Genomic DNA, 25,194 nt, shown 5'->3' with positions numbered 1-25,194 from the left:
CTCGGTCGCTTCCGGTTCAGGCCGGCATCTGTGGGCGGGGTTCCGGTGTTACATGTAACATTTGGATCCGGGACGGGGAGGTGAAAGACGGGAGAACCGGCGAGGAGGCAGAGGAGAGCCGGTACACGCCTGGGGGCGGCTGTGTGAGTGACCGGGGAGAAACCGGAGGGAGGAGACACCGGGGAGAGAGGAGAGGAGACACCGGGGAGAGAGGAGACACCGGGGAGAGAGGAGAGGAGACACCGGGGAGAGGAGAGGAGACACTGGGGAGAGGGGAGAGGAGAGGAGACACCGGGGAGGAGAGGAGACGAGGAGACACCGGGGAGAGAGGAGAGGAGACACCGGGGAGAGAGGAGAGGAGACGCCGGGGAGAGAGGAGAGGAGACGCCGGGGAGAGAGGAGAGGAGACGCCGGGGAGGAGGAGAGGAGACACCGGGGAGGAGAGGAGACGAGGAGACACCGGAGAGGAGACACCGGGGAGAGAGGAGAGGAGACACCGGGGAGAGGAGAGGAGACACCGGGGAGAGAGGAGAGGAGACGCCGGGGAGAGGAGGAGAGGAGACACCGGGGAGGAGGAGAGGAGACATCGGGGAGAGAGGAGACACCGGGGAGAGAGGAGAGGAGACACCGGGGAGAGAGGAGAGGAGACACCGGGGAGAGGAGTAGAGGAGACACCGGGGAGAGGAGTAGAGGAGACACCGGGGAGAGGAGTAGAGGAGACACCGGGGAGAGGAGTAGAGGAGACACCGGGGAGAGGAGTAGAGGAGACACCGGGGAGAGGAGTAGAGGAGACACCGGGGAGAGGAGTAGAGGAGACACCGGGGAGAGGAGTAGAGGAGACACCGGGGAGAGGAGTAGAGGAGACACCGGGGAGAGGAGTAGAGGAGACACCGGGGAGAGGAGTAGAGGAGACACCGGGGAGAGGAGTAGAGGAGACACCGGGGAGAGGAGTAGAGGAGACACCGGGGAGAGGAGTAGAGGAGACACCGGGGAGAGGAGTAGAGGAGACACCGGGGAGAGGAGTAGAGGAGACACCGGGGAGAGGAGTAGAGGAGACACCGGGGAGAGGAGTAGAGGAGACACCGGGGAGAGGAGTAGAGGAGACACCGGGGAGAGGAGTAGAGGAGACACCGGGGAGAGGAGTAGAGGAGACACCGGGGAGAGGAGTAGAGGAGACACCGGGGAGAGGAGTAGAGGAGACACCGGGGAGAGGAGTAGAGGAGACACCGGGGAGAGGAGTAGAGGAGACACCGGGGAGAGGAGTAGAGGAGACACCGGGGAGAGGAGTAGAGGAGACACCGGGGAGAGGAGACATCTAGGAGAGGAGACACTGGGGAGGGAAGAGACCGGAGATGACAAGAGACACCTGAGGAGGGGAGACACCTGAGAAGAGACCGGGGAGGAGACACCTGAGGAGAGATGGGGAGGAGACAACAGAGGAGAGACCGGGGAGGAGACACCGGAGGAGAGGATAGACGGGGAGGAGACAACTGAGGAGAGACCAGAGGAGAGGAGAGACACCTGAGGAGAGACCGGGGAGGAGAGGAGAGACCAGAGAGGAGAGATCGTGGAGGAGAGGAGAGACCTGAGAAGGGGAGAGACCGGAGATGACGAGACACCTGAGGAGAAGAAAAACCTGAGGAGAGGAGACACCTGAGGGGAGGGAGGAGAGACCAGAGAGGAGAGACTCCAGAGGAGGAGAGGAGAGACCGGGGAGGAGACACCTGAGGAGAGGATAGACGGGGAGGAGACACCAGAGGAGAGGATAGACTGGGGAGGAGACATCGGAGGAGAGGATAGACTGGGGAGGAGAGACCGGGGAGGAGACACCAGAGGAGAGGATAGACTGGGGAGGAGAGACCGGGGAGGAGACATCGGAGGAGAGGATAGACCGGGGAAGAGATACCTGAGGAGAGACCGGGGAAGAGACACCGGAGGAGAGGATAGACCGGGGAGGAGAGACACTTGAGGAGAGACCGGGGAGGAGACACCGGAGGAGAGGATAGACCGGGGAGGAGATACCTGAGGAGAGACAGCGGAGGAGAGACCGGGGAGGAGAGGAGACAGCGGAGGAGAGACCGGGGAGGAGAGGAGACAGCTGAGGAGAGACCGGGGAGGAGAGGAGACACCTGAGGAGACGATAGACCGGGGAGGAGACATCGAAGGAGAGGAGAGACCGGGGAATAGACAGCGGAGGAGAGGATAGACGGGGAGGAGACAACTGAGGATAGACCGGGGAGGAGACATCGGAGGAGAGTATAGACCGGGGAGTAGATACCTGAGGAGAGACCGGGAAGAGACAGCGGAGGAGAGGATAGACGGGGAGGAGACAACTGAGGAGAGACCGGGGAGGAGAGACACCTGAGGAGAGACCGGGGAGGAGAGGAGACACCTGAGGAGAGACTCCAGAGGAGGAGAGGAGAGACCGGGGAGGAGACACCTGAGGAGAGGATAGACCGGGGAGGAGAGACTGGGGAGGAGACACCAGAGGAGAGGATAGACAGGGGAGGAGAGACCGGGGAGGAGACATCGGAGGAGAGGATAGACCGGGGAAGAGATACCTGAGGAGAGACCGGGGAAGAGACACCGGAGGAGAGGATAGACCGGGGAGGAGAGACACCTGAGGAGAGACCGGGGAGGAGACACCAGAGGAGAGGATAGACTGGGGAGGAGAGACCGGGGAGGAGACATCGGAGGAGAAACCGGGGAAGAGACAGCGGAGGAGAGGATAGACCGGGTAGGAGACACCTGAGGAGGGGGGGGAAGGGGAGACCGGAGAGGAGGCAGGGGAGACCGGAGAGGAGGCAGAGGAGACCCGATACACGTCTGGGGGCCGGCTGTGTGAGTGATCAGGGGGGTGAAACCAGAGGGAGGGGAGAGAATCGAGAGGAGACCCCTGAGTGGAGGGGAGAGACTGGAGAGGAGAGACATTGGAGGAGACATCTGAGAAGGCTGGGGCGAGACACTTCAGAAGGGGGAGGGTAAGGAGAGATACCTTTTATAAAAGGAGAGAGGAGAGAGACTGGAGGAAGGAGAGGGACACCTGAAGGAAAATAATAGGGGGAGGCTCTGAAGGAGGAGGGTGCACACTTGAGGAGGAGACACATGGGGAAGAAAAGGAGATGGAGAAACACCTGACAGAGGAGGGCGACAAGTGAGAGACACACCTGTGGTGGGGCATGTACCTTATGTAATACACCTGATGAGGCCGACTGGGTGAGGAGGGGGAGGGTTTGGCTGTGGAGGCTGGCTGTAACATGATGTGTGATGTAACATGCTTGGTTTCTTCCCATTGGCCTTTCCGTGAGTGATGTGTAGAATGGTGCCCCCCGTGTGGGAGGGGGGATGGTTCCCCCCGTGTGGGAGGGGGGATGGTTCCCCCCGTGTGGGAGGGGGGATGGTTCCCCCCGTGTGGGAGGGGGGATGGTTCCCCCCGTGTGGGAGGGGGGATGGTGCCCCCCGTGTGGGAGGGGGGATGGTGCCCCCCGTGTGGGAGGGGGGATGGTGCCCCCCGTGTGGGAGGGGGGAGGGTGCCCCCGTGTGGGAGGGGGGAAGGTGCCCCCCGTGTGGGAGGGGGGATGGTGCCCCCCGTGTGGAAGGGGGGAGGGTGCCCCCCGTGTGGGAGGGGGGAGGGTGCCCCCGTGTGGGAGGGGGGATGGTGCCCCCGTGTGGGGTCTCGACTTCTGAGCTCCACCCGCTAGAATTGGCCAATGCTTGAGTGGTATCAGGAGGTGGTGACTGCTCAGATTAATAATCCTCTGATTGTTATGTATTTATCCTTTGATCCAAATATAGTAGAAATCTTCCAGCTGTTGATGATCCAGAAATCTGTGTAGGAAAAGCTTTACTGCCTGCGGTGTGTTCCCTTCTGTGGTTCCTGCCTCTCCAGGCTCATTTCATTTAGTAATGCTTGTGGTCCCTGCTGATGACGCCATGCCCTCACCAGGGGGACAGTGCAGGTGAGAAGTATAATGAGACGTGCAGTGGAGGATCTAGGGAGTGTTATGTTGGAGAAGCTGCTCTGTACCGGATGCTGAAACCACCGCAGCAGAAGAAGTGCAGGTGCAGAGCCAGCGACCTGGAGCATAATGAAGCAGGTGTGTCAGCAGAAGTGCAGGTGTGGAGTCGGCACTATGGATCATGTCTGAGCAGGTGTGGAGCCAATGTCATGGAGCATAATGAAGCAGGTGCGGAATCGGCACCAGGGATCATGTCTGAGAAGGTTTGGAGCCAGCGTCATGGAGCATAATGAAGCAGATGTGTCAGCAGAAGTGCAGGTGTGGAGTCAGCACCATGGATCATGTCTGAGAAGGTTTGGAGCCAGCGTCATGGAGCATAATGAAGCAGGTGTGTCAGCAGAAGTGCAGGTGTGGAGTCAGCACCATGGATCATGTCTGAGAAGGTTTGGAGCCAGCGTCATGGAGCATAATGAAGCAGATGTGTCAGCAGAAGTGCAGGTGTGGAATCGGCACCAGGGATCATGTCTGAGAAGGTTTGGAGCCAGCGTCATGGAGTGTAATGAAGCAGATGTGTCAGCAGAAGTGCAGGTGTGGAGTCAGCACCATGGATCATGTCTGAGCAGGTGTGGAGCCAGCGTCATGGAGCATAATGAAGCAGGTGTGGAATCGGCACCAGGGATCATGTCTGAGAAGGTTCGGAGCCAGCGTCATGGAGCATAATGAAGCAGATGTGTCAGCAGAAGTGCAGGTGTGGAGTCAGCACCAGGGATCATGTCTGAGAAGGTTTGGAGCCAGCGTCATGGAGCATAATGAAGCAGGTGTGTCAGCAGAAGTGCAGGTGTGGAGTCGGCACCAGGGATCATGTCTGAGAAGGTTTGGAGCCAGCGTCATGGAGCATAATGAAGCAGATGTGTCAGCAGAAGTGCAGGTGTGGAGTCAGCACCAGGGATCATGTCTGAGAAGGTTTGGAGCCAGCGTCATGGAGCATAATGAAGCAGGTGTGTCAGCAGAAGTGCAGGTGTGGAGTCGGCACCAGGGATCATGTCTGAGAAGGTTTGGAGCCAGCGTCATGGAGCATAATGAAGCAGATGTGTCAGCAGAAGTGCAGGTGTGGAGTCGGCACCAGGGATCATGTCTGAGAAGGTTTGGAGCCAGCGTCATGGAGCATAATGAAGCAGATGTGTCAGCAGAAGTGCAGGTGTGGAGTCAGCACCATGTATCATGTGTGAGCAGGTGCGGAGCCAGCGTCATGGAGCATAATGAAGCAGATGTGTCAGCAGAAGTGCAGGTGTGGAGTCGGCACCAAGGATCATGTCTGAGAAGGTTCGGAGCCAGCGTCATGGAGCATAATGAAGCAGATGTGTCAGCAGAAGTGCAGGTGTGGAGTCGGCACCAGGGATCATGTCTGAGAAGGTTTGGAGCCAGCGTCATGGAGCATAATGAAGCAGATGTGTCAGCAGAAGTGCAGGTGTGGAGTCGGCACCAGGGATCATGTCTGAGAAGGTTTGGAGCCAGCGTCATGGAGCATATTGAAGCAGGCGCGTCAGTAGTAGGGCTGTAAAGTCGGAGTTGTGGAGTTGGTGTCCATTTTGGTGGAGTCGGTATAAAATGGACTGACTCTGAGTCCTATCATATATAACACGTTGGGTGCAGTACTACAATGCAGGATGTGCTGTAAATGTTTTCATAATTTGGGAATGTTGTGAAATGTCCTATAAAGGTCTGTTCTGTTCCTGATCTGAGGATCTCGGCTTTTAGTCGAGATGAATCTGTGCTGCACTTTATGTACATGCTCGGTAGTGAGGCAGTGCTGTGGAGTTGGAAGTCAGGGAAATTGAGGAGTCAGTCGGTGGTTTGGCTTACTGGCTCCACAGACGTGGTCAGAAGATCTGACGTGGAGGTGGCACAATAGAACTTGTTGAAATGGACTTTGAGGTGGCAGAACCATGGAGCAGGTGCGATACTGGTGGCATCGTGAAGCATTGGTGGATAATGGAGGATCCAGATATCCTTTGTCACTTGTGACATCCCCATTTTCATCAGGGGCAGGTACTTATCTTTCCCAGTGTGGAGACATTTGGGATGAAGTTATGACTGGAAGGTTTTCAGTATTTCCCCTTTAAACGATCCTATTTGGTCAATAATCGAAAAACCATATTCATCTGACAATAAACCGAAATGAGATGGGACAACTGTGGAAATACAGGAGTTACAAGTGGTTTTGCCAATTGGAGTTAAATGTTATAAAGATGTAATGTTTTTTTTTCCATAACCTCATGGACTGTTTGTCTCTCGGGGTCTTTGGATCACTGACATCAATCTCAGACCCGTGTGATAATTAGTTGCCAGGTGAGGCCTAATTAAAGAAAAACTGCTTAATACAGATTAGTGAATTAAGCAGCTGCAGGTTTCAGTAATATGGGAAAGAAAATGATCTGTCTGTTGCTGAAAAGCCTCACATAGTGCAATATCTCAGACGTGTGAAAACATTAGATATTTCAGGGAAACTGAAGTGTGATCATCATATTGTAATGAGATTTGTGGCTCATACAGAGTACAGACGGGTTTCTGCAGTTAAAGGCAGAATGAGGAAGGTTCCTGCAGGTAAAGGCATAATGTGTGTGTATGGGTCTAGACTTTCCCAATGTTATACCCTTTTTTTCTTTTTTTTAGCTTAGACACTTATAGACACCAACTGGATATTGGTGACATTATATGTTGTTTATAATGTCATATGGCCTTTTACCAGGTTTAATAATTTTATAAACCTATATAATTGACACATTTGAGATCTGAGATGGGCAGTGACAAACTGGAAATTGTAAAGGACTTCAATCTACTCTGATTAATTATCACTCAAGATGTAACGACAACATCGGAAGTCAATAGAATATCTACGAGCAAATCAACAATGAAGTCACTGGACGAGGTCTTCAGATCGAGGAATTTTTCACTGGCGACAAAAAAGCGGATCGCATATAGTCTGGTGGTTTGTTTGTTTTTTGTGGTAACATATGAATTGAAAACCTGGATGATAATGAAACGAGACACATCTGCAGGTTTTTGTCCATATCTGACATGGAATCAGAATAAGCCTTTCCCATTTTAGGACAATTAGAATTACCATAATTATTAATATTTGCCAAATGTCAGAATGAGAGAGAGAATGTTTAAAGGCATTTTTTATTATACTGCAAAGTCAGAAGTTTCCATACACTAAGATTACTCTGCCTTTAAACAATTCTGCACTGCCCATATGATGATGTCAGGTGTTTGGAAGCTTCTGATTGATGTTTTGTGGCAACATCTGAGTTAATTAGAGACACACCTGTGGATGTATTTTAATGCACACCTGAAACACACTGCTTCTTTCTATAGCATCATGGGGAAAGTCTAAAGAAATCCACCAAGACATCAGGAAGAGAATTGTGGACTTGCACAAGCCTGGCTCACCTCATCCTTGGGTAAGAGGGGGAAAGGAGCAAAGGGTAAGAGCACAGACATGCAGAGTAACGCCAGGGAAACCTGGCACAAACACACTGGCGTTACAATAAGAAAGTCAATGTTTTGGAGCGGCCATCACAAAGCACTGATCTCAATCCTATTGAAAATGTATGGGCAAAGCTGAAAAGGCCGGTGCGAGCAAGGCGACCTACAAACCTGGATCAGTTACACCAGCGTTGTCAGGAGGAATGGGCTCAAATTCCGACCAACTACTCCATTTCAACCAGTCATTCAGTGTAAGGGCAATGTGTTATGAAAGGTAATTCAGTACCACAATGGACATAGAGGTCAGCGCACATACGGTGACCTGGCAATAACCCAAAAAACAAGAACGAGCTCTGAGACGTGGGAACTTTGACCGCAATCCCTAATCCTCTCCACACTAAAGGCAGCCGTGGATTGCGCCTAACGCTGCCTATGCAACTCGGCACGGCCTGAGAAACTAGCTAGCCTGAAGATAGAAAATAAGCCTACCTTGCCTCAGAGAAATACCCCAAAGGAAAAAGGCAGCCCCCACATATAATGACTGTGAGTAAAGATGAAAAGACAAACGTAGAGATGAAATAGATTTAGCAAAGTGAGGCCCAACTTTCTGAACAGAGCGAGGATAGGAAAGGTAACTTTGCGGTCAACACAAAACCATACAAAAACCATGCAAAGGGGGCAAAAAGACCCTCCGTACCGAACTAACGGCATGTAGGTACACCCTCTGCGTCCCAGAGCTTCCAGCAAGCAGTAAAAAACAAATTGACAAGCTGGACAGAAAAAAAACAGCAAACAAATAGCAAAGAGGAACTTAGCAATGCAGAGCAGCAGGCCACAGGAACGATCCAGGAGGAAACGGGTCCAATACTAGAACATTGACTGGAAGCCAGGATCAAAGCACTAGGTGGAGTTAAATAGAGAAGCACCTAACGACTTCACCACATCACCTGAGGAAGGAAACTCAGAAGCCACAGTACCACTTTCCTCCACCAACGGAAGCTCACAGAGAGAACCAGCCGAAGTACCACTTGTGACCACAAGAGGGAGCTCTGCCACAGAATTCACAACAGTACCCCCCCCCTTGAGGAGGGGTCACCGAACCCTCACCAGAGCTCCCAGGACGACCAGGATGAGCCATATGAAAGGCACGAACAAGATCGGGAGCATGGACATCAGAGGCAAAGACCCAGGAATTATCTTCCTGAGCATAACCCTTCCACTTAACCAGATACTGGAGTTTCCGTCTTGAAACACGAGAATCCAAAACCTTCTCCACAATATACTCCAACTCCCCCTCCACCAAAACCGGGGCAGGAGGATCAACAGATGGAACCATAGGTGCCACGTATCTCCGCAACAATGACCTATGGAATACGTTATGTATGGAAAATGAATCTGGAAGGGTCAGACGAAAAGACACAGGATTAAGAACCTCAGAAAACCTATACGGACCAATAAAACGAGGTTTAAACTTAGGAGAGGAAACCTTCATAGGAATATGACGAGAAGATGACCAAACCAAGTCCCCAACCCGAAGTCGGGGACCCACACAGCGTCTGCGATTAGCGAAACGTTGAGCCTTCTCCTGGGACAAAGTCAAATTGTCCACTACATGAGTCCAAATCTGCTGCAACCTGTCCACCACAGTATCTACACCAGGACAGTCCGAAGACTCAACCTGCCCTGAAGAGAAACGAGGATGGAACCCAGAGTTGCAGAAAAACGGCGAAACCAAGGTAGCCGAGCTGGCCCGATTATTAAGGGCGAACTCAGCCAAAGGCAAAAAGGACACCCAGTCATCCTGATCAGCAGAAACAAAGCATCTCAGATATGTTTCCAAGGTCTGATTGGTTCGTTCGGTCTGGCCATTAGTCTGAGGATGGAAAGCCGAGGAAAAAGACAAGTCAATGCCCATCCTACCACAAAAGACTCGCCAAAACCTCGAAACAAACTGGGAACCTCTGTCAGAAACGATATTCTCTGGAATGCCATGTAAACGAACCACATGCTGGAAAAACAATGGCACCAAATCAGAGGAGGAAGGCAATTTAGACAAGGGTACCAAATGGACCATCTTAGAGAAGCGATCACAGACCACCCAAATGACTGACATCTTTTGAGAGACGGGAAGATCTGAAATAAAATCCATAGAGATATGTGTCCAAGGCCTCTTCGGGACCGGCAAGGGCAAAAGCAACCCACTGGCACGAGAACAGCAGGGCTTAGCCCGAGCATAAATCCCACAGGACTGCACAAAAGTACGCACATCCCGCGACAGAGATGGCCACCAAAAGGATCTAGCCACTAACTCTCTGGTACCAAAGATTCCAGGATGACCAGCCAACACCGAACAATGAACCTCAGAGACAACTTTATTCGTCCACCTATCAGGGACAAACAGTTTCTCCGCTGGGCAACGATCAGGTTTATTAGCCTGAAATTTTTGCAGCACCCGCCGCAAATCAGGGGAGATGGCAGACACAATTACTCCCTCTTTGAGGATACCCGCCGGCTCAGATACACCCGGAGAGTCGGGCACAAAACTCCTAGACAGAGCATCCGCCTTCACATTTTTAGAGCCCGGAAGGTATGAAATCACAAAGTCAAAACGGGCAAAAAACAACGACCAACGAGCTTGTCTAGGATTCAACCGCTTGGCGGACTCGAGATAAGTCAAGTTCTTATGATCAGTCAAGACCACCATGCGATGCTTAGCTCCTTCAAGCCAATGACGCCACTCCTCGAATGCCCACTTCATGGCCAGCAACTCTCGATTGCCCACATCATAATTACGCTCAGCAGGCGAAAACTTCCTGGAAAAGAAGGCGCATGGTTTCATCACCGAGCAATCAGAACTTCTCTGCGACAAAACAGCCCCTGCTCCAATCTCAGAAGCATCAACCTCGACCTGGAACGGAAGCGAAACATCTGGTTGACACAACACAGGGGCAGAAGAAAAACGACGCTTCAACTCTTGAAAAGCTTCCACAGCAGCAGAAGACCAATTGACCAAATCAGCACCTTTCTTGGTCAAATCGGTCAATGGTTTAGCAATACTAGAAAAATTGCAGATGAAGCGACGATAAAAATTAGCAAAGCCCAGGAACTTTTGCAGACTTTTCAGAGATGTCGGCTGAGTCCAATTATGGATGGCTTGGACCTTAACAGGGTCCATCTCGATAGTAGAAGGGGAAAAGATGAACCCCAAAAATGAAACCTTCTGAACACCAAAGAGACACTTTGATCCCTTCACAAACAAAGAATTAGCACGCAGGACCTGAAAAACCGTTCTGACCTGCTACACATGAGACTCCCAATCATCCGAGAAGATCAAAATGTCATCCAAGTACACAATCAGGAATTTATCCAGGTACTCTTGGAAGATGTCATGCATAAAGGACTGAAACACTGATGGAGCATTGGCAAGTCCGAATGGCATTACTAGATACTCAAAATGGCCCTCGGGCGTATTAAATGCAGTTTTCCAATCATCGCCTCGCTTAATACGCACAAGATTATACGCACCACGAAGATCTATCTTGGTGAACCAACTAGCCCCCTTAATCCGAGCAAACAAATCAGATAACAATGGCAAGGGGTACTGAAATTTAACCGTGATCTTATTTAGAAGGCGGTAATCTATACAAGGTCTCAGCGAACCATCCTTCTTGGCTACAAAAAAGAACCCTGCTCCCAATGGCGACGATGACGGGCGAATATGCCCCTTCTCCGAAGACTCCTTCACATAACTCCGCATAGCGGCGTGCTCAGGCACAGATAAATTAAACAGTCGACCTTTTGGGAATTTACTACCAGGAATCAAATTGATAGCACAATCACAATCCCTATGCGGAGGTAGGGTATCGGACTTGGGCTCATCAAATAAATCCCGGTAATCAGACAAGAACTCAGGAACCTCAGAAGGGGTGGATGACGAAATAGTCAGAAATGGGACATTACCATGTACCCCCTGACAACCCCAGCTGGACACAGACATGGATTTCCAATCTAATACTGGATTATGGACTTGTAGCCATGGCAACCCCAACACGACCACATCATGCAGATTATGCAACACCAGAAAGCGAATAACCTCCTGATGTGCAGGAGCCATGCACATGGTCAGCTGGGTCCAGTACTGAGGCTTATTCTTGGCCAAAGGCGTAGCATCAATTCCTCTCAATGGAATAGGACACTGCAAGGGCTCCAAGAAAAACCCACAACGCCTAGCATACTCGAAGTCCATCAAATTCAGAGCAGCGCCTGAGTCCACAAATGCCATGACAGAATACGATGACAAAGAGCAGATCAAGGTAACAGACAGAAGAAATTGTGACTGTACCGTACCAATGGTGGCAGACCTAGCGAACCGCTTAGTGCGCTTAGGACAGAGATAGCATGAGTGGAATCACCACAATAGAAACACAGCCCATTCAGACGTCTGTGTTCTTGCCGTTCAACTCTGGTCAAAGTCCTATCGCACTGCATAGGCTCAGGTTTAAGCTCAGGTAATACCGCCAAATGGTGCACAGATTTACGCTCGCGCAAGCGTCGACCGATCTGAATGGCCAAAGACATAGACTCATTCAGACCAGCAGGCATAGGAAATCCCACCATGACATCCTTAAGGGCTTCAGAGAGACCTTTTCTGAAAATAGCTGCGAGCGCACCTTCATTCCACTGAGTGAGTACGGACCACTTTCTAAATTTCTGGCAATATACCTCTATTTCATCCTGACCCTGACACAGAGCCAGCAAATTCTTATCTGCCTGATCCACAGAATTAGGCTCATCGTACAGCAATCCGAGCGCCAGAAAAAATGCATCGATATTACTTAATGCAGGATCCTCTGGCGCAAGGGAAAATGCCCAGTCCTGAGGATCGCCACGCAAAAAAGAAATAACGATCCTAACTTGTTGAACTGGGTCACCAGAGGAGCGAGGTTTCAAAGCCAGAAATAGTTTACAATTATTTTTGGAAACTCAGAAATTTAGTTCTATCTCCAAAAAACAAATCAGGAATAGGGATTCTCGGTTCTAACATAGAATTCTGAACCACAAAGTCTTGAATACTTTGTACTCTTGCCGAGAGCTGATCCACACATGAAGACAGAGCTTTAATGTCCATCGCTACACCTGTGTCCTGAACCACCCAAATGTCTAGGGGAAAAAAAAGGCAAAACACAGTGCAAAGAAAAAAAAATGGTCTCAGAACTTTTTTTCCCTCTATTGAGAATCATTAGTACTTTGGGCTTCCAGTACTGTTATGAAAGGTAATTCAGTACCACAATGGACATAGAGGTCAGCGCACATACAGTGACCTGGCAATAACCCAAAAAACAAGAACGAGCTCTGAGACGTGGGAACTCTGCAGACCGCAATCCCTAATCCTCTCCAACACACTAAAGGCAGCCGTGGATTGCGCCTAACGCTCCCTATGCAACTCGGCACGGCCTGAGAAACTAGCTAGCCTGAAGATAGAAAATAAGCCTACCTTGCCTCAGAGAAATACCCCAAAGGAAAAGGCAACCCCCACATATAATGACTGTGAGTAAAGATGAAAAGACAAACGTAGAGATGAAATAGATTTAGCAAAGTGAGGCCCAACTTTCTGAACAGAGCGAGGATAGGAAAGGTAACTTTGCGGTCAACACAAAACCCTACAAAAACCACGCAAAGGGGGCAAAAAGACCCTCCGTACCGAACTAACGGCACGGAGGTACACCCTCTGCATCCCAGAGCTTCCAGCAAGCAGTAAAAAACAAATTGACAAGCTGGACAGAAAATAACAGCAAACAAATAGCAAAGAGGAACTTAGCTATGCAGAGCAGCAGGCCACAGGAACAATCCAGGAGGAAACGGGTCCAATACTAGAACATTGACTGGAAGCCAGGATCAAAGCACTAGGTGGAGTTAAATAGAGAAGCACCTAACGACTTCACCACATCACCTGAGGAAGGAAACTCAGAAGCCACAGTACCACTTTCCTCCACCAACGGAAGCTCACAGAGAGAACCAGCCGAAGTACCACTTGTGACCACAGGAGGGAGCTCTGCCACACAATTCGCAACAGCAATGGTACCAAATCTAATGAAATGGATGGAACCTTCTGACTTTACAGTTAGTAATAAAATGCCTTAAACCATTCTCTCTCTCTCTTCCCCCTATTATTCTGGCATTTGGCAAATATCTATATATATATATATATATATATATATATATATATATATATATATATATATATATATATATATATATATATATAGCATCGTGATTACTCGCTAATCCCGCCCCCTGCACAGTAGCTCCGCCTCCCACCACATCACCACACACAATCCCACCCCCACCCCATTACCACACACAATCTGCACCACATCACCAAACACAATGCCACCCCCCCACCACATCACCACACACAATTCCGCCCCCCACCACATCACCACACATAATCCCACCCCCCACCACATCACCACACACAATCCCGCCCCCCACCACATCACACATAATCCCACCCCCCCACCACATCACCACCCACAATCCCGCCCCCACCACATCACCACATATAATCCCGCCCCCACCACATCACCACATATAATCCCACCCCCCACCACATCACCACACACAATCCCGCCCCCCACCACATCACCACACATAATCCCACCACATCACCACACAGTCCCGCCCCCCACCACATCACCACACATAATCCCGCCCCCCACCACATCACCACACATAATCCCACCCCCCCACCACATCACCACACACAATCCCGCCCCCCACCACATCACCACACATAATCCCACCCCCCCACCACATCACCACACACAATCCTGCCCCCACCACATCACCACACACAATCCCGCCCCCCACCACATCACCACACATAATCCCGCCCCCCACCACATCACCACACATAATCCCGCCCCCCCACCACATCACCACACATAATCCCGCCCCCCCACCACATCACCACACACAATCCCGCCCCCCCACCACATCACCACATATAATCCCACCCCCCCACCACATCACCACACACAATCCCGCCCCCCCACCACATCACCACATATAATCCCACCCCCCCACCACATCACCACACAATCCCGCCCCCCACCACATCACCACACATAATCCCGCCCCCACCACATCACCACACATAATCCCACCCCCCCACCACATCACACATAATCCCACCACATCACCACACAATCCCGCCCCCCCACCACATCACCACACATAATCCCGCCCCCCACCACATCACCACACATAATCCCACCCCCCTACCACATCACCACACACAATCCCGCCCCCCACCACATCACCACACATAATCCCACCCCCCTACCACATCACCACACACAATCCCACCCCCCCACCACATCACCACACACAATCCCGCCCCCCACCACATCACCACACACAATCCCGCCCCCCACCACATCACCACACACAATCCCACCCCCCCACCACATCACCACACACAATCCCACCCCCCCACCACATCACCACACACAATCCCACCCCCCCACCACATCACCACACACAATCCCGCCCCCCACCACATCACCACACATAATCCCACCCCCCACCACATCACCACACACAATCCCGCCCCCCACCACATCACCACACACAATCCCGCCCCCCACCACATCACCACACATAATCCCACCCCCCCCACCACATCACCACACATAATCCCGCCACATCACCACACAATCCCGCCCCCCACCACATCACCACACATAATCCCGCCCCCCACCACATCACCACACATAATCCCGCCCCCCTACCACATCACCACACACAATCCCGCCCCCCACCACATCACCACACATAATCCCGCCCCCCACCACATCACCACACACAATCCCGCCCCCCACCACATCACACATAATCCCGCCCCCACCACATCACCACACATAATCCTGCCCCCCCACCACATCACCACACATAATCCCACCACATCACACATAATCCCACATCACCACCCCCACACATTACCACACGAGGCTCCGTCCCCACACATTACCACAAGAGGCTCCGTCCCCACACTACCACACGAGGCTCCGCCCCCCACATTACCACACGAGGCTCCGCCCCCACATTACCACACGAGGCTCCGCCCCCCACATTACCACACGAGACTTCGGCCCCCCACATTACCACACGAGGCTCTGTCCTCACACATTACCACACGAGGCTCCGTCCCCACACATTACCACACGAGGCTCCGTCCCCGCACATTACCACACGAGGCTCCGTCCCCGCACATTACCACACGAGGCTCCGTCCCCGCACATTACCACACGAGGCTCCGTCCCCGCACATTACCACACGAGGCTCCGTCCCCGCACATTACCACACGAGGCTCCGTCCCCGCACATTACCACACGAGGCTCAGCCCCCACACATTACCACACGAGGCTCCGTCCCCGCACATTACCACACGAAGCTCCGTCCCCGCACATTACCACACGAGGCTCCGTCCCCGCACATTACCACACGAGGCTCTGTCCCCGCACATTACCACACGAAGCTCCGTCCCCGCACATTACCACACGAGGCTCTGTCCCCGCACATTACCAAATGAGGCCCCCCCCACATTACCACAAGCAGCACTTCCTTTCTATGTAATTCAACCACTTCAGCCAAGGTAAACTTACATTTAATTGCATACGCATTCTCCCAAACAAAATGAGCCAAGAAAAGTCGCCAGGTCCATCTCACAGGCCGCAGGAAAATCCGGACAATGATGCAGTAGCTGATCGATAACAACAATATTAGTATTTTTCAGATTTTTAATGATTATTTTTATTAACTTCATTTTAAGTTAATTTACCACCTGCGTAAGCGCTATTGAATGTTGTCATTATTTACTTTAGTTTAATCACCAGCAGCGTTAATTAGATAGCAATGAGCGTGCCGAGCGTTAGCTGGCTGGAAACATCTGGTTAATAATTATGGTTAATCTAATTGACCCAAAACGGGGAAGGTTTATTCTCATTCCATGTCAGATATTGAGAAAAACCTTCAGATGTGTCTTTATATATTGGATGGAAACTTCTGGTTTCAGCTGTACATGAAGACTCATTGTAAACCAGTATTGTGTACTGATGATGCCATTCAACCCTGAATGGGCCTTATGGATGGAGTAGTGGATGGTTGGTGGACGGCCCCCACGTCCTATCAAGGCATTGACGTCGAAGGAGGTGGCGGAGTCATGTTTTGGGCCAGAATCATGGGGCGAGGGCTGGTAGGCCCCTTTAGTGTCCCTGAAGGTGTGAAAATGACCCCGGCTAAGTATATAGAGTTTGACTGTCCACTTTCTTCCATAGTACAAAAAGCAAAATCCGCTTCAAAATTGTCTTCATACTGACAATGTCCTATTGTTGAGGGAGGATCTAAAGTGATCCTTCACGGTTAACTCAGTAATTTCCAAATTAATCTACAGGGCGTTGCCGGCAACTGAAAATGACCAGACGGAGACGAATGTCTCTGTTTGGGGGGGATCAAGCAGATCTCTGGGCCCCGTTTATTGTGTATGACTTTTCTTAGTCATAGGAATTATACTTCAACCAATCAGCATAAGAACACGTTCACAGTTCTTAACCTATAAGAATGCAGGAACAGTCTGTACGTCAAGGTCTCGTAGAACAATACACCCTCAGTCTCATGTCCTGGCAGATTGCAACAATCAAGGTCTCATAACAGCTGTAAACTTTAGCCTGCTAACAAAATTTATATCAAAACAACAAAATGGAGTCGAAAAGCACAAAATGGAGAATCCTTCTTAAAGAGAACCTGTCACCCCGTTTTTTGAGATTGAGCTATAAATACTGTTAAATAGGGCCTGCGCTGTGCGTTACTATAGTGTATGTAGTGTACCCTGATTCCCCATGTATGCTGAGAAATACATTACCAAAGTCGCCGTTTTCGCCTGTCAATCAGGCTGGTCTGGTCAGGTGGGCGTGTTCACAGCGCTCTTTTCTTCCCCAGCTTTCCGTTGGTGGCGTAGTGGTGTGCGCATGTCCAGAGTTCCGACTTCCCTGCGCCCACGTGAAGACACAGCGCGCGATCTGCGCTGTAATCCCTTGCATCGGTGGGGGCGGCCATCTTCCTGGGGCCGCGCGTGCGCAGATGGAGTGCTCTGCTGCACGGGGCTTCAGGAAAATGGCCGCGGGATGCCGCGCGTGCGCATTAGAGATCGCGGCGGCCATTTTCCCAAAGCCGAGATGCAAACTCAGGGTACACTACATACACTATAGTAACGCACAGCGCAGGCCCTATTTAACAGTATTTATAGCTCAATCTCAAAAAACGGGGTGACAGGTTCCCTTTAATATGTTCCTTCACACTATCTCTTGCTGCAAAGAAAAGTCATTGGCTGCTATGGGCATAAAAGGAGAGAACCTCATAGTGCAGCCATCATCCTCCTTTGACCTCAGCCCTTTGAGAACCTTTGGAGTCTCCTCAAGCAAAAGATCAATGACGGTTGGGGGCGATCACATCAAAACATCAGACCTTGGTGCGATCCCGACATCATGCAAAGAAATTCAAGCAGAAATTAACCAAAAACTCGCAAATTAACGAGCCAGAACTGTGAAGGTGATGTCACAGAAGGTCCGAAGATACATGGAACTTGGCCTGTTGGGAGGTTTCTGACCTCAGTAACTGTGACGTCTTAATGATGCAAATCCCATATGTAACCATCCTCCATTCTCTACCTATAAAGTGTTTAGAAACTGTCGTGCAGAAGAACTTGCTGCATTTTGAGGTTGTTTTTTTTTTTTTACTTTTGAAAAAAAAATCCTGATCTTATTGGGAGGTTTGTCCAATAAAAAATGATTTATCCTCTTGACTGTCGATGATTTGTACATTTAGGGTATGTGCACACGTTGCGGATTCTCTGTGGATCCGCAGTGTTTTTTGAGGTGCAGAAATGCTGCAGATCCGCAATTGATTTACAGTACAATGTAAATCAATGAGAAAAAAAAACGCTGTGCACACTTTGTGGATAATCCGCTGCGGAAACGCTGTGGTTTAAAAGAAGTAGCATGTCACTTATTTTTTGTGAATCTGCAGCGTTTTTGTACCCATTCCATTATAGAAAACCGCATAGGTAAAAACCGCAGCAAATCCGCTAGAAAACCGCAGCAAAAACGCACAAAAAACGCTGCGGAACCGCACAAAAAACGCGACAAATCCGCAGGTGTGTTTTCTGCCAGGAGAGGCAGAATCCGCACCAGAAATTCCAAAGCCTAATCCGCGACGTGTGCACACAGCCTTATACTGACTCATTTGTAACCATTTAGGAATATCAGAGAAAAATAGCATTTGCGTAATAATTTGGAAGAGTTTATTGTGGTGATGTGCTCGGCCTCTCGTGTTTATATGGTGTGCTAATGTGAACTTGAGCGTTCCTCTCGCTTGTCTCTGTTGGTTGTCTATCATGTGTGCTTTGTCTTCTCGCTGGTTAATCGTTTGTGTTCAGTATTATGTTGTATTGACGTGTGCTTGGTCTCTTCTCGCTGGCCTGTCCTCATGGTATGTGTTGTATTATTTTGTGGTGATTTGTGCTCAATCACTTCTCCTTGGTCTGTTTCATTTGTGTTGTGTACTACGTTTTGGTATGTGTGTCAGTCTCTTCTCACTGGCCTGTCACATGGTATATGTTTTGCATTATGTTGTGACGTGTGCTCGGTCTTTTCTCACTAGTCTCTCGTGTTGTGGTGACGTGTGCTCAATCTCTCCTCACTAGTCTCTCGTGTTGTGGTGACGTGTGCTCAATCTCTCCTCACTAGTCTCTCGTGTTGTGGTGACGTGTGCTCAATCTCTCCTCACTAGTCTCTCGTGTTGTGGTGACGTGTGCTCAATCTCTCCTCACTAGTCTCTCGTGTTGTGGTGACGTGTGCTCAATCTCTCCTCACTAGTCTCTCGTGTTGTGGTGACGTGTGCTCAATCTCTCCTCACTAGTCTCTCGTGTTGTGGTGACGTGTGCTCAATCTCTCCTCACTAGTCTCTCGTGTTGTGGTGACGTGTGCTCAATCTCTCCTCACTAGTCTCTCGTGTTGTGGTGACGTGTGCTCAATCTCTCCTCACTAGTCTCTCGTGTTGTGGTGACGTGTGCTCAATCTCTCCTCACTAGTCTCTCGTGTTGTGGTGACGTGTGCTCAATCTCTCCTCACTAGTCTCTCGTGTTGTTGTGACGTGTGCTCAGTCTCTTCTCACTAGTCTCTCGTGTTGTGGTGACCTGTGCTCAATCTCTCCTCACTAGTCTCTCATGTTGTGGTGACGTGTGCTCAATCTCTCCTCACTAGTCTCTCGTGTTGTGGTGACCTGTGCTCAATCTCTCCTCACTAGTCTCTCGTGTTGTGGTGACGTGTGCTCAATCTCTCCTCACTAGTCTCTCGTGTTGTGGTGACGTGTGCTCAATCTCTCCTCACTAGTCTCTCGTGGTGACGTGTGCTCAATCTCTCCTCACTAGTCTCTCATGTTGTGGTGACGTGTGCTCAATCTCTCCTCACTAGTCTCTCGTGTCGTGCCTGGTCTGTTCACTGTGGTCTGTCTCTTCTGCTGTCTATTTGTACATTAATCAGATTATCAGCTTTACTCTGCTCAATCTATAAGTGCTTTGTTTTCGATTCTCTTTCGGCTCTGGAGTGGATTGTAAGGGTTTTTGGATTTCACATCTTTCTTTCAGTCCCGCTGTTTGCTGGGAGTTGGGGTCCAGTGAATGAGGGGGCACCCGGCCCCGGTCAGGCTTCTGCTGACCCTGCAGATCTGTCCCTGACAGGCTTAATCCTTGGGGATTGTCTGGCTTTAGTTAGACTCTCACCTGTCACGTCTGTGCTGGAGAAGAATCGACAGGACACTTTTTCCACAAAAGGCTCCCCTGAAATAGTTCCCCCTTTTATAAGTGATGTGAGGTAGACTCCTGGGGTTCATGGGGCCGTGAATTGCAGTGAATCGGTGGCTCCAGAGACCTTGAATGATCCCTGTGAAGATTATGGACGTCCTGTGAATTGTCGCAGTTGCCTTCTCCGGGTTACAGTGAGCAGGCTACCTGATATCCGACTATTTCATTACCGTTCTGCTGTATTTCTTCATTGGGTCGGCAGCAGACTTTCTCTGAAGAACATATTGATCTTTGGCCACAATGTTGGCTAATCAGTCTGCCGTCTGCCTGTTCTCCGGAGTGTGTGCCACCTTGTTTGCTCTGGCCATGGTGTACTATCTTTACTGGTGAGTAGTAATCATGTGTTGCCTCCACAATGGGGTACTAGTCCTCTATTGTCACGCTTGTATGCTACCCCAGTGTCATCTCTCAACAGTGGGGTCGTCCTGGGGTTTTGATTCCTGCTGGGTTTGTGTGAGAAATGTTTTGTCTACAGTTGTGGGTCAATTGTTATTCAGGGTTCTGGTCTACTGGATCCGGATGGACACGATACTGAGCAGTCTATGAAGGATAAAGTATTGCCTGTATCTGATATGTAATGGCAGGCACGTTAAGACTGATGTGTTTTTTGCTTTGTTGGTGCCCCCAGATAATGAGACCCTCTGGCAAGCCCCCAGAGAGCTGAATGCTCGCAGACACTGACGTGGCTGTATGTATGCTGGCTGTGTAGACGGAGAGGTTGAGGGCAACTCTCACATCCTCTACCTCATGTTGGGTCCTGTTAGGTACATTCCATCCTCGCCCCCAGCTTTAGTCCTCAGCTCATTCTCATTCTTCTGTTTCTTCCCAGGACGGTGGCTTTGAGTGAGGGTCCGTGTAAGCGGCACTGAATGCTGGCTCCAGAATGGGGGCTTGGGGGTTCCTGAAGACTCAGTTTGTGGTCCACCTGCTAATTGGCTTTGTGTTTGTCGTAAGCGGCCTGATCATCAATTTCCTGCAGCTGTGTACCCTCCCGCTATGGAGCTACAACAAGCAGCTGTACCGCCGGGTGAACTGTCGTCTGTCCTACTCGCTGTGGAGCCGTAAGTGGCGTTCAGCGGTGGGCTGGGGGACGGTAAGGTTGTCCTGTGTGCTCACTATGTCCCGTCTCTCACAGAGCTGGTGATGCTCCTGGAGTGGTGGTCCGGCACACAGTGCACCCTTTTCACTGACCAAGAGACGGTGTCGCACTTTGGGAAGGAGCACGTCATAATCATCCTCAATCACAACTTTGAGATCGACTTCCTGTGTGGTTGGACCATGTGTGAACGTTTTGGAGTCTTAGGGGTGAGTAGTGTGGTGGTTGTGATGTCCTGCTGGAACTGTCCTCTTCATGTTCACTGCGTGTGACGGAGGTGAGGCTGCGAATGTCTTACACCCAGCAGGGCCGTGACTGCAGCGTCTCCTCCGCTCACAGAGTGCAAGGTCTCCGTCTGCTCTAATCCAAGCCATTTTGCTTTGTCCTCTGTTCTTGTCACAAGAGTTCGAAGGTTCTGGCCAAGAAAGAGCTGCTGATGGTGCCGCTGATTGGCTGGACGTGGTATTTCCTGGAAATTGTCTTCTGTAAGCGCAAATGGGAAGAAGATCGTGACATGGTCATCAATGGTCTGCACAGCCTCCGTGACTACCCGGAGTACATGTGGGTGAGTGCGCTCTTCTGTGGCTCTTCTGTGGCTCGTGTCACGGAGGCTTTTTTCAGCATGAAGGTAATGGCCTCGACTTCTCGGCATGGTGCATCTTTCTCCTGAGAGCTCAGGTTGTAGAAAAAATGTTTTTCTGATGATTTGCTGGTGGCCATGGTTGAAGGACGACGCAGTTATCTAAAGCCAAGCCTGATTACATCAGATCATTTTCCCCGAACTTTGCCTCTTCTTTCCTCGGTGACCATCTTATTTATCTATTCTCTCTCCTAGTTCTTGCTGTATTGTGAAGGGACAAGATTCACTGAGACGAAGCATAAGATCAGCATGGAAGTGGCAGATAAAAAGGGACTGGCTCGGCTGAAACATCACCTCCTGCCCCGAACGAAAGGCTTTACTACTGCAGTCCAGTGTCTCCGTGGAACAGGTAATGCAAACCTCTGCTCCACAAATGCCATGCTTTAATTTTCAGTATGTTTATAGCTGGGGCCATCTCCGCTACCTTACCAGATAAATGCTGTGTACAGGACAACCCAAGGAGCCCTGGTCAGGCATAAATGGCTAATGCAGTTGTAGGCCATAAGGAACCTGCGTCCGTCTCCTGTGCATGGTTTATGGTCGGTGGGAACGCATGCCTCAAGCCGTGCTGGGCTCACTCACATCACCATGGTCATCGTGAGCCTCCACACTTACAGCTGTGTCATCTTCCATGTCTTTTCACAGTCTCTGCTGTGTATGACGTCACCCTGAATTTCCGTGAGAACAAGAATCCATCTTTACTGGGGATTTTGTATGGGAAGAAGTATGAAGCGGACATGTGTGTGAGGTGAGCTGCACATCAGCAGGGCCCAATAACCTTCTATCCTCTGACTATTGAGGACCCCTCTCATTTCATTGTCGTCTCAGGCGTTTCCCCCTTGAAGAGATCCCAGAGGATGAGCTGGAGGCGGCAGCTTGGCTCCACAGGCTCTATCAGGAGAAGGTAACCAGCGGCAGAAGAGATGGTCGGGGTGGTGGGGCTGCTGCTACATGATCTGTCCGGGCAGAATTGCAATGCCTGTTGTCATGAGTTTCCGATGTTTCGGCTTCTTTTTCAGGATGCACTACAGGAGCAGTACATCCAGGAGGGCACCTTTCCTGGTCCCCAGATTGTGCCCTCTCGACGACCATGGACCTTGCTGAACTTTCTGTTTTGGGCCACGCTTCTCCTCTCGCCACTCATCTCATTTGCGATCGGCATCTTTGCCAGTGGTTCCCCCCTGCTCATCTTGGCATTTATGGGCTTCATGTGGACAGGTAGGAGCTGTTCTTCCTTCTCCAGGGTGGGCTTTCTTCTGGTGACTAGTGATGAGCGAGCACGCTCGGGTGGTCTCCCGAGTAATTGGATGTGCTCAGATTTAGTTTTTGTCTTCGCAGCTTCATGATTTGCGACTGCTAGCCAGCCTGAGTACATGTGGGAATTCCCTAACAAACAGGCAACCCCCACATGTACTCAGGCTGGCTAGCAGTCGCAAATCCTGCAGCTACGGCGATGAAAACTAAATCTCCGAGCACATCCAAATACTCGGAGATCACCCGAGCGTGCTGGGAGAAACCCGAGTAACAAGTACACTCGCTCATCACTACTGGTGACCTTATATGATCTTCTCTCTTCAGCCTCGTTTGCTGTACGGCGTCTGATCGGTGTGACGGAGATTGAGCGAGGCTCCAGTTATGGTAACAGTGCCGTGAAGAAGACCAATTAGCTGCAGGCGGCATGATTCGGAGGCAGTCTGGACTGTATCTTGCTTTCTATTTCGTACTAACATGACCGGAGGGGGAGGTTTCGACTCTTGGGACTGGTGCCGAGAGCCAGTAGGAATCTGCCTTCTCTTAGGTGCAAGAACTAGCTGTGCACGACTTGCCCTATGACAGCAGAGGCTCTGACCTCCGCTCCCCTCCTCTGAACACTGGGGTCCGCTTTATACCAGCCCAACCCCGTGCTTCTCCCTTCTCTCCACCAACTTTTATTTTGGCTCCTCTCTGCCCGTATTCTCATGCTGCCACTAGCATTTTGTGCGTTTTCACAGTTCGATTTCTGGTGTCACAGTATAAAGAGGCCTCGTCACTGGGATGCAAATAAACTGAGCCGGTCCCACTGCGAGGCGTTCTCGGTGACTTCTCTTCAGTCGTCTTCTCAGCAGCTGCGGGGGAGCGCAGCTCTGCAGCACATCCACTACGCGCCACATGTTCTGCAGCAGGAACGGCTCTGCACACAGCAGCTACTGTGAATGTACGTTCTTTACCTGCACAAATCACTCCGGTATTTTGGACTAACCATTGGACTTTGGTCACGCTCCTGAAGACATGGATCCTGCACAACCTGGTCTCCTGAGCGCTCTGCTCTTCCTTCACTCCCGGGCTCCAGATCCCTGGAGGGGCCCGTGTCATATCACATGACTGCCTCCGGCCGGGGATAGAGGCTTAGAACTTAACAAGTCAGTAGCATGTAACGGGGCGGACAGAGGCAGCGTCATATCATGTCAGACATCTCATCCCGTAGGGAGCAGGTTAGGAACGTAGGGCTAACCCTGTGTGCGCAGGCGTCCGACCATGGAGACTGCCGCGGTGATCACGTCTGCCTGGTCTCCAGTGTCCTCACACCGATCACTGACGTGTGTCCTACATGTGACCGCTGTGGTGATGCTTCCATGTCGCTGCCTGTCTGATCACCTCCACCCTCCCTGTAAAGAAAATCTAGGAGTAAAATAAAGAGATGAAACCTGTGCAAATCGTCTTATTCTGGATGTGGGGTGATTGTGGCGATTGTGTGCAGTGAAATGACGTGATCCTGGACTGTTATGGAGTGATCTGAGAGGGATGTGACTGTGAGGGATGTGATGGAGTCCGTGTAGACGCAGTGTGACCCTCCGCTGTAGGGTGAGATGATAAGGTCTCGAGAAGTGATCCACCAGAGATCCGGCTGCTCCGATTACCGATAACTATTACTAATATCACTGATTCCGGCAGGTCGGGCAAAACAAACCTCCCATTGTAGAGCACTGGGGCCAGATCTCCCATCTGCATCCACCCCATGAAATAAACAAGCAGTATGATGGCGGTCTGCTGCTGATCCCACGTGGATGGACCCCACCGGTCTCGCCTCCAGCCAATCTCTGACCATGCCGCC

At 50.8% G+C, this 25,194-nt stretch overlaps 1 protein-coding gene across 2 annotated transcripts; it reads left to right on the top strand.

Moving 5' to 3' along the window:
• AGPAT3 (1-acylglycerol-3-phosphate O-acyltransferase 3) lies at positions 1 to 24,790 on the top strand. 2 transcript variants are annotated; one of them, XM_069760386.1, is made up of 9 exons: positions 1 to 121; positions 21,197 to 21,428; positions 21,503 to 21,672; positions 21,867 to 22,028; positions 22,299 to 22,452; positions 22,749 to 22,851; positions 22,932 to 23,007; positions 23,123 to 23,321; positions 23,682 to 24,790. In XM_069760386.1, the coding sequence occupies exons 2-9, from the start codon at positions 21,251 to 21,253 to the stop codon at positions 23,768 to 23,770; spliced, it is 1,131 nt and encodes a 376-aa protein (XP_069616487.1). In that variant the 5' UTR covers positions 1 to 121; positions 21,197 to 21,250; the 3' UTR covers positions 23,771 to 24,790. The 2 variants fall into 2 exon arrangements, with proteins under 2 accessions (XP_069616487.1, XP_069616486.1); XM_069760385.1 differs by having other exon boundaries at positions 7 to 143.
• Positions 24,791 to 25,194: the final 404 nt, after the last annotated feature.

The sequence above is a fragment of the Ranitomeya imitator genome, chromosome 3, assembly GCF_032444005.1.
Source record: "Ranitomeya imitator isolate aRanImi1 chromosome 3, aRanImi1.pri, whole genome shotgun sequence".
Lineage (NCBI taxonomy): Eukaryota > Metazoa > Chordata > Amphibia > Anura > Dendrobatidae > Ranitomeya > Ranitomeya imitator.
Note: the sequence above shows the minus strand (reverse complement) of the source record. Positions and strands in the feature narration are given on the sequence as shown.

Bases quoted from the DNA above. Each gene is read 5' to 3' on its own strand.
- AGPAT3 (XM_069760386.1), top strand. From the start codon at position 21,251: ATGGGGGCTTGGGGGTTCCTGAAGACTCAGTTTGTGGTCCACCTGCTA. The intron at 23,008-23,122 runs GTAACCAGCGGC...CTTCTTTTTCAG, and splicing joins ACAGGCTCTATCAGGAGAAG to GATGCACTACAGGAGCAGTA. The intron at 23,322-23,681 runs GTAGGAGCTGTT...TTCTCTCTTCAG, and splicing joins TATGGGCTTCATGTGGACAG to CCTCGTTTGCTGTACGGCGT.